Source organism: Chenopodium quinoa, unplaced genomic scaffold (genome assembly GCF_001683475.1).
Source record: "Chenopodium quinoa cultivar QQ74 unplaced genomic scaffold, ASM168347v1, whole genome shotgun sequence".
Lineage (NCBI taxonomy): Eukaryota > Viridiplantae > Streptophyta > Magnoliopsida > Caryophyllales > Amaranthaceae > Chenopodium > Chenopodium quinoa.
This window is the reverse complement of record NW_018743669.1, coordinates 683,064-692,566: the sequence shown is the minus strand read 5'-3', so window position 1 is coordinate 692,566 and position 9,503 is coordinate 683,064. Positions and strand designations below refer to the sequence as shown.

The window sequence follows — 9,503 nt, the reverse complement described above, 5'->3', positions numbered from 1 at the left end:
AAAAAATTCCAAAACTGAAGGCATTATCCACGCTTTTTGTGAAATTTTGGAGGTTTCGAGGACCGGTGTCGAAAAGGCTTGAGATTTTAGGGGATAAATCTTGGGGTCATAAAATGCCATTTGGAACAATATATTATCATTATATGTGGTCATAAATGTTCGTGGTAAGATTGAGTTAATGAAATCGGTGCAAGATGTAAACCGGTAAATTGGCCGTTTAAAGGCAAATTGGATGATTACACCCACCCAATTGGAATCCCGGAGGATATTAGGGACCATGGCAAACGTTTCGGGAATTTTTAAATATGGGCGAAAAAAAGTTGAAAATTTCAAAAATTGAAAGATATCCACGCTTTTTGAGAATTTTTGAAGGTTTAGGGGTCCGGTGTCGAAACCTTATGTAGGCAACAAGGCATATTGGGATTGGTCATGGGATGAGCTGATGGCATATGATCTTCCAGCAATGGACCAAATATGTGTATGATCTGGTAAACAGAAGGTACATTTTGTTGGGTATTCACAGGTAAAATCTAAAAATACTGAATTGTACTGCACTAATGTTGGTAGCATTTCCTTCTTCCCAGTTTCTGTATAACTCTCAGGTATATTACGAGCATTTAAGAAGTTTGACTGCAGGGAGCATTGACAGCCCTGACCGCTTTTTCCAAGCAGAAGTTGTTGAACATGGAAAAATCAGCCGGCTTCCTCTATCCAGTTGCTTATCTAAGTAGAATGACTTTCCCACTTGCTAAAGATGCTGCTGAAAACTTCGTAACTGAAGTAAGTGCACAAGCTTATCTAATCTCTAAATGCACATGCTTCTAAGTCAATAAATTGCATACTTCTTACATTATAAGTACCCTTTTCAGAGTATTCATAACCCCAATAATGGACCCTCAGTTAGCGAACTTAGCTTGCCTACTTCAGACGCAGGCTTACTTGGTAGCAAGAAACCATCAGTAAAACATTCACAAATTCAGGGGTACTAATACTAACCACACCAAAACAAAAACCATACAATAACAAAGTTGTCCAGTGTTCATCTATCTTATTTCATCCCAAAAGTTTCACAAAATAATAAAGTTTCACAATTGATCTTCAAGTGCATATACATAACAAAATAAACGAAGATTGCCCAAAAGGTAGTACTGCTTATGTTTTCTGACGCTAACAATTTAAACTATCCAACTTCTTATGTTTCTCTACGCCAGCTGAGCCACCCCTAAAATACAACATTTTACTATCAACCTCTACTAGTTATGTATAACAACATAAACTCAACAAACCTCATTTGTCCAGTTTTCATATTATTTCATCCTTGAAGTTCTACTCAAGCAATAGTTATGTTTGTACCTGAAATCTTTAAAGCTCAAGTCCAGGACCTTACATAAAAGTCTAATGCCTACTTCTTGCATCGTCATTCAAGTCATTTCACTCGACATCGAAGCCCTTTTCTTGAAGCTCAGCAATGACTTCATTCCTCATTCTAAACCACAGCTTGTGAGCCTCCTGCTCAAACTTCTTGTTCTGCAACTCCTTCTGATAGTTGAATGCATCCTTATCAGTATCGACCGTCCCTTTGGGGCCAATGGTAGTGCCAATCATCCCTCCCTTAGCAACAAACTCTTCCATGGCTTCTTTGTCACCCGGGTACGGAAATTGTCGCCTTTCGTAGAGGTGAGCCAGTTCTTTCTCCTCCTTGGGACGAGGCTTCAACGTCCACCACCCAAGTGGGGATGTTTCATTGTAAACCCAAGCTGCCCCAAACAATGCATAGGTGCATAACAATGCCTTACCCACTTGCTTCCAAAAGTACCAATCTTCCCTCCCTAAACCCACTTTTTTCAAGACTTTAGCCCATTGAATACCTGTTATAGAAGCATTGCAATAAACATTAGTACAAAAAAAAAGCATGCCATTTACGCATTTCATCGAACAGGTGCTGGGCATTAGTGTTAAACCTGTTGGTAGATCTGGGAAGCGCTTCCTAACCATTGAATCGAATCGTTTCAAGCTAAAAAAACAAACGAAGTAACAAAATCAGATGATCCCATCATAATATCATCATGAATTGATCAATATTTGTAATTGGGTGCCCAAAAATGCACATTCAAATTACCTGAATTCAATATTTGATAATAACTTCGCAAAACCCTAAAATTTTACATTAATCGACTCAGATAAATACAAATTTTGCAATCAAAAGCAATTAGAGCAAGCATTTTTCAAAATTTTGCAGCGATAAACAAGAAAATATGCAATACAGGAGAGAGAAAGAGTAGAATTACCGGAGAAAGTTTTACGTTTGATAGAAATATAGAGTTGATCAAACCAACGAAAACCGGCAAGACTTGCCGGTTCGAATTTCTGCTTCTAACTATGCGATCAGCTCACTAATTATGATGTCTTCTTCCGGCTATAATCGCAACAATTTTACCAACGCACGGGATATAGCACGTACACGGGATAACTGCTTACAGTTACAACATTACAGGCTACCCGAACTCAACTCGGTCAACCTCAACTCGATATGGCTCGTGCTCATGTACACTTATTGAGTTTCGAGATGATTCAAATAAGCAATTCGTGAGCAATTTGGCTCGACTCGAAAGTTAACGAGCACGAGACGAGTTACTTTCTACTCGTAATCGACTCGCTCAATAAGCACCCTTAAAAGGAGGGTGCAATGTGTTAGAAAAGGGAGAGTGCAAAAGTTGAGTATTAAGGACTTGGTTCAATGTATATTTGGACATTTGGTATTTTGGTTGTACAAAAAACAAAAAAAAAAAAAAAAAAAAAAAAAAAAAAAAAAAAAACTAAACTTGTAACGTTATTGTTCAAGCTCCATAGGTTATTTGATGTTTCTACCATGGTCAATTACCCAAGCTTTACCCTTGGTGGAAAAAGGACACCGGGATTAACTTGTAATGTAGGCTACAGCTCGCTAGAATCAAGGCGGTGCTATCTACAAAGTGGTTTCAACACTCATGAGAGGACTAAGATGGCAGTTTCTTTTAACTTTGTTTGTTTTCTTTTGTTCATAAGAGCAAGTGTTGCTCATAGCTTTGTAAATGTCTTAATTGGCCTATAAACCTTTCAATATATGCAATTGTATCCTTTTTCAAAAAAAAATAATAATAATAATAAATAATAAATAAATAAATAAATAAATAAAATAAAAGAATAAAATAAAAAAAAAGATTTAGTTTGTGGCCAGAAGTTAGTTGAATAACTCTTCAGATCTATGGATATATTATGCTGTAAAAGAAAATTAAATTTTTTTCAGCATATGAAAAAAGATTTTCAAAATTGATTATATTTGAAAAGAATTATTATATAAAGTAAAGTAACTCTATAATTAGTAAAGCAAGTTAAAATGTCTACTCCTTTAAGGTTTTTTTTTTTATTATTATTTATTTTTTTTATCTTTCATTTGGTACCGTTGTAGACTTAGGGCCTATTCATATTTACTTATTTTCAGTTCAGTTCAGTTCAGCTCCAATCAGTTCAGCTCTTAATTTCCCTCTCTCATAAAATATTCATTTCAGCTTAGTTCAGTTCAGTTCAGCTTAGCTCAGTAAATATGAACATGCCCTTAATTGTTTTAATTTTCCCATTTAGTACCCAATTTTTAGTTTTACAGTACATGATACTATTGTAATTTTAACTTATTCTTTACTATAGCATCTCGTTAAAAGTAACATTAGTTTGGGGTGATTGTGGCCCTTTATTTCTAATTCCGACTGCAAATTTTAATCCTTTAAGATCATAATGACCCCCAAAACTTTAACCAAACATTTTTTTTGCACGAAACCAATCGAAATATACATATTGAAACATTTTTCTTGCACATAAATTAATAGCGACATTTTTAAATTTTTTTTCCCGCTAATTTCGACCTCAAACTTGAACCTTAGGGCCGCTAAGGGCTAAAACATTTTCTTAAAACTTTAACCGATCAATTTTAATGAAATTCAAATGGAAGAATACATATTATATTTGATGGAATGCTATAGTAGAGAATAAATTGAAACTATAATGGTACAAATTGGGAAAAAAAAATTTGAATGACATTGCCCAAAGTAAGAGAAAGGGATTTCGCGTTAATAAGAATCAAACCTCGCGCCTCAATGATACGAGGCGACCTTTCGTGATACTGTACCAAAAGTCAATCCTGATTCCACACCTTTATTTTCGTGGTGAGCCAAACCATTCATTTCTCTCACTATACATAGAGTATTAAAGTTCAATCCATACGTCATTGTTTTGCTGAATCTAGCAAATTTATATGTAGACAATTAAGAAAAAAAGGAAAAAAGATCTCTAAGACTCTAACTAATAAACAAAATGTACTCCCTCCATTTTATTTATTTGTCACACCACTTCGGCACACATATCAAGAAGGATGATATTATACTAGTTAAATGGACCAAATATGTTGATGATTCTTTAACTTTTTGAACTTAAATTTTCACGATTACACGTCAATCATTTTACCTTTGGCAAAAAGGTGTTAAGTTGTTATAGTTTAAATTTGATAGCTTAATTCATTTGTTTATCTTTTCAAATTACTTCCTCAAATAAGTGTCAAAAAGATGTGTTTAAGTATATGAAAGACAAAACAACAATAAAGCCAATTAGAACACGATGATACATAATTGGTCCCACTCACATGCATGCCAACTTGCATCAATTAACTATATCAATGTATCACAATTTACAAATGTTTCACTTTTAAATAATTTTTCCCCATTAATTGTCGTAATAGTGTATGACTAATCAATAACATGTTCATTTTACTATACACATCCAGATAAATCATACATAGGGTAAATCATCTACACCTGATTTCAAATGAAGCATTGAAAAAAAGCCTTGGGTCAAAGTATCAAAGTTGTAAGCTTGTGATGGCATTGAAATTAAATTTTCTTTTAGTACTTCGTATGATGAAATGCTATTTTTTTTTCTTTCATCGAGCAAAATGAACCAAATTTCATGGAATACTTCATACCTCAAATCTGTTAATTTTAGTGATTAAACTTCAAGGGGGGATGGATTCATTTGAAGGATTTTCCTTATCTATCACCTCAACTCAATCCCCTCCTTAAATCCAACGTGTGTAATAATCACATGTCGGAATGGATATATATATGTATATGTATATATATATATGTATGTACATACACATACATACATATATATATATATATACACTAGTAGAAAAAGTGTTATTTGTAGCCGGCGAAATGGACTTTTGGTAACTGACATTGTTGGTTGCAAATGCCACCGGTACAACTAGTGAAAATTATTTGTAACCAGGTAATGTTAGTTACAAATAATGTATTATTCGTAACTGGCTTAACCCAACGCCAGTTACAAAAAGTCTATTTTCCAATTAAGAAATCACACTATTTGTAATTGGCATTAAGTTACGTCGGTTACAATAAGGATATTATTAGTAACTGGCAAATCATAACGCCGGTTACGAATATATTTTTTATTTAAAAAAAATACTATTAGTAACTAGCACAAGATTACGCCAGATACTAATGAATAATTATTATTTTTTTATAAATATTTGATTCGAATACCAAACGACCCATGCATCGTCAAATGAGTTATAACCTGTTACAATTTAACCAACAAAACACGTACTCCAAATACTTCCATAGAACTTAAATTCACCCACAACATACAATACAAACACTCTAAATAGTTCCACACAAATCAAGTTATTCATCCACAACCATACAATACAACAAAATTAACTATACTTTAATTTCCAACAAAAACAATTAAAACTTTAATAATTCACATAATACCTCAATTACAGGTTATGTGCAACGATTTGACATAAAGCAGAGAGGAAAAATGTCTAATCGTTGCACATAACCTATAACGGAGGTAGTAATTAAAGTAATAAATAGTTCCACACAACTCAAATAACTCACACACAAGACTCATACGCATATCGATCACATCGAGTACCCAATGGTTCCTACATTTCAAAAAACTTGTTTGTATTATTCACATAATTAAAATAAGAAAATTATGAAAAAAGTAAGGATTCCAAGGTATCCATGGATTTAGAAAATTCCTAATGAGTTCAACAAAATGATTGATTCAAGGGCTTGGGGTGGATAGTTAATAATCTTAAAATAAAAGTTCACCGAAAGAAAATATCAACAAACTACTTGTCATAACACCTAAGGTAGTTTGTAAGGTTATCACCCAGCTTCACTAGTTTCAGAATCCCAAACCAATTCCAAGGAAAAACTTCATCCAACTATATTTGGACTAAAATGATCTATGTTTCTATTACTGAAACGTGAACCAACAGATTTCAATGCTTTCAACTTCACACTAATGACATCAGGTTAACAACTGAAAAAAGAAAGAAATTGTTCTTTAAAGGTAGCCAGGTGGTGGACCAATATTTATCTATGATCAAAAGTCCCAATATAAGTCCAACAATTAGTTGATCTCATCAATCTCAGAGCCTTCAAAGGCCACTTTTACACTCAATCTCTTCACTTATGTTATTGTCTTACTGATCTTATTTTATAAATACAACAATAAGTAATCTTCTACGTATTTTCCATGGCATTACAAAGTTAAATTACCAATTACCTGTTACTTTTCAGTTCATCACTTACTGTACAACAATTTTAATGACACTTTCCTTCTTATAGTAGAAAAATATGAAGGAAATTCAATGTCAGTATGCTGCTTTTCAAGCTTATAAACTGTTCATATCTTCTACTATGACACGCCTCAAGGATACATACACCTCCTTTAATAATTGATATATGAGCAGCCACACCAAGTTCTCAGTCTTCTCACTTTCCTGGTCTTTCCGCTTGCCAGACCCTTCTTACATCACTATTTAATAACAATAAAGGGGCAGTTTGATTTGAAGATGAGGAAAGGAAATAACAAAGAGAAACGAAAGGAATAGTATAAAAACTCCTTCATTGATCCATCTTGTCTGGGTGTAGAGGGGAAAGAGATTTAATTCCATTTCAACTGCTTGTAGAAAAAGAAGGGCCTTTTCGCTTGTTCGTAAAGCTTTCGAGCAGCTCTTTCAACTGCCGCCTAATCTCCCAACATGCTCAAGAACCGAGAGCCGTCCAGGTACCTACCGGCCGGAGGGAGCTTGCTTATAGAAAGAAGATGGGCCGGTCAAAAAAACAAGGCGCAACGGGCTCTCTGCTCCTAGTCACTATGTAGTGCTATTAAGTCCTCCGGGGGACTGGACTTCACCAAGGGGTTCGGTTACCCTCAACACTTACAAGGAAAATATATGAAAATGTCCACTAAACACTCACAAAGGGATTTTAGGTTCATAATTAGCTTTTCTATTCTCAATTACCCTCAACTAAAAAGCCGTTAAAGTATAAAGCTCAAGCTCCTCCCCTCTAAACATCCATTATCAGAAAGATTGAGCTCTATACAAGTCATGTATCAAAATCCTAAAAGGAAATTATAGAGGTAGGAAAGGCAAACATGAAACAAGTGAAAGGAGTTAAATATAATAATTTTTTGTGTTACAAGACTGCTCCATGTTGCAGCTTTAATGGATCACGGTGACTCGTTGACTAATCAAACTAGCACAAAGCAAAATGACAATTGTGAAAGCAAATAAGGACTGAAAAGTGTTTCGCTATTCTGGGGCAAAAACAGCCCACAAAAAACAATTTTCCATCTGCTTTTTTTTCCAGGTAATTAGGTACCTCTCCTATTAAGCGGATATGAAGAGGGCCAATATAATCACAATTTACAAATGTGAAAGCTTCCTAATTGACCATGCTAACTTCATTTTCGTAGAATAAATACAAAAAAAGAACTGCCTTTCCCAACAAAAACAGCTTATCAACCTAATTGTGTAACTAATTGACCATTTCACAAAAATGTACATTAAAGCATTATCAAAGCATAGTTCAACTTTCCAAGACAATAATGTTTGCAATATATATAACAAAGTACATTGTTGGTCTGGAATGGCTGGCAGATCTATACCATCCCACCAACAAATCCATATAGTAAAATATTATTTCACCACCAAAATTCAAATTAGCAATTTAGACGAAGAGATAAATGTATTAATAGATCAAAGTGATTGATTCAATACAAGATTTACGCACACACACACAAACAATAATCGTTTCTTAATTTTTTTGTTCGAAATTATTCATCAAAACCTAATTTCCTTGGCTTTTAATAATCATATTCATTAAAAATTAATCAAGTAATTGAAAACAACAATAATCAATTCGAATTTACATGTAAAACCACTAATTTGAAAGTACAAGAACCCTAATTCAAAAGGAACACATACCTCAAAACCTTGATAAAAATCCCCTAAAGCTGATCCCAAATTCGAACAAACCAAAACAACAATTAATGGAGTGAGATGCAGCAAAAGAGAAGGAAGAGCGGTGAAGGAGAAGGAGGAGCAGTGAAGGGGTGAAGGAGAAGGAGGAGCAGTTTGTATTGGAGCGAAAGTGTTAATGGTTTTTTTTATTTCTGCGAATTTACCTGAATAATACTAGCTACCTTAATTTATTTATTTAAGATGAAGCCCGTTTGTTTAATTTTTTTTTAAATAATGTTTTTTTTTTTTGTATTGATGAGCTTAAATTTTGTTATATATGTAGATAAAATTCTTAATATTAAAAGATAATATATAATATTTAATTAATTTAAACTTAAAAATCTCATTTGCTAATTTTGCTTACATGACATTTAAATTATTTAATTTTAAAAGAAATTAATAATCTCTTATTTAATTGGCTACTACTAAGATTTATAATCCTACATGGCGCGCTGAGAAAATTAGATCCTACGTGGCTCTCTAAAAACTCGGGAAAAAACTCCTCTATATATATATATATTAGATTTTTAACCATTAATCAAAATTTAAATGAAAATTACTTTCCAAAAAAAAAATAATGAAAAATAAATAAAATTAATGGAAAGTAGAAAACTAGAAATTTAGGGTTCATTTGGCATTGTTGTGGTTTTCAGTTTTTTGGTTTTTTGTATTTTAAAAGTGTATGATATATGTCATATAATGAATAAAAAATTAGTCAAACTTATTAAAATCATGCTAATTTTGAAAACTGGCAACTAAAAAGTGAAAACACTTTTTTCTTGTTTCCTGTTTTTGGTTTTTTGTTTTCAAAAAAACTGAAAACTCAAAACAAAAAACAATGTCAAACAAGCTCTTAATATTTGTTGCTTTTACAAAAAACAAAAATTATTATTAGACTTATTATTTATAACCAACGTTTGTAAGCTAGTTACAAAATTTTTGGTCAAATTTACTTTGACTTATTATTTGTAACTGGCGTTTGTAAGCTAGTTACAAATGTTTTGGTCAACTTTTCTTCGACTTATTATTCGTAACTAGCGTTTCTAAGCTAGTTACAAATGTTTTGGTCAACTTTTTTTGACTTAATATTTGTAACTGGCGTTTATAAGCTTGTTACAAACGCTTTGGT

The 9,503-nt window shown here is 33.0% G+C and overlaps 1 protein-coding gene across 7 annotated transcripts; it reads right to left on the bottom strand.

Annotated features, from left to right (window-relative positions):
* Nucleotides 1-1,015: 1,015 nt before the first annotated feature.
* On the bottom strand, nt 1,016-8,606 carry LOC110683415. Of its 7 annotated transcripts, XM_021859779.1 has the most exons (5): nt 8,339-8,606; nt 4,120-4,225; nt 2,120-2,154; nt 1,962-2,014; nt 1,016-1,868 (listed from the first exon to the last, which is right to left on the bottom strand). In XM_021859779.1, the coding sequence occupies exons 4-5, from the start codon at nt 1,993-1,995 to the stop codon at nt 1,432-1,434; spliced, it is 471 nt and encodes a 156-aa protein (XP_021715471.1). In that variant the 5' UTR covers nt 1,996-2,014; nt 2,120-2,154; nt 4,120-4,225; nt 8,339-8,606; the 3' UTR covers nt 1,016-1,431. The 7 variants fall into 7 exon arrangements, with proteins under 7 accessions (XP_021715471.1, XP_021715472.1, XP_021715473.1 ...); XM_021859780.1 differs by lacking the exon at nt 2,120-2,154; XM_021859781.1 differs by lacking the exon at nt 4,120-4,225.
* Nucleotides 8,607-9,503: the final 897 nt, after the last annotated feature.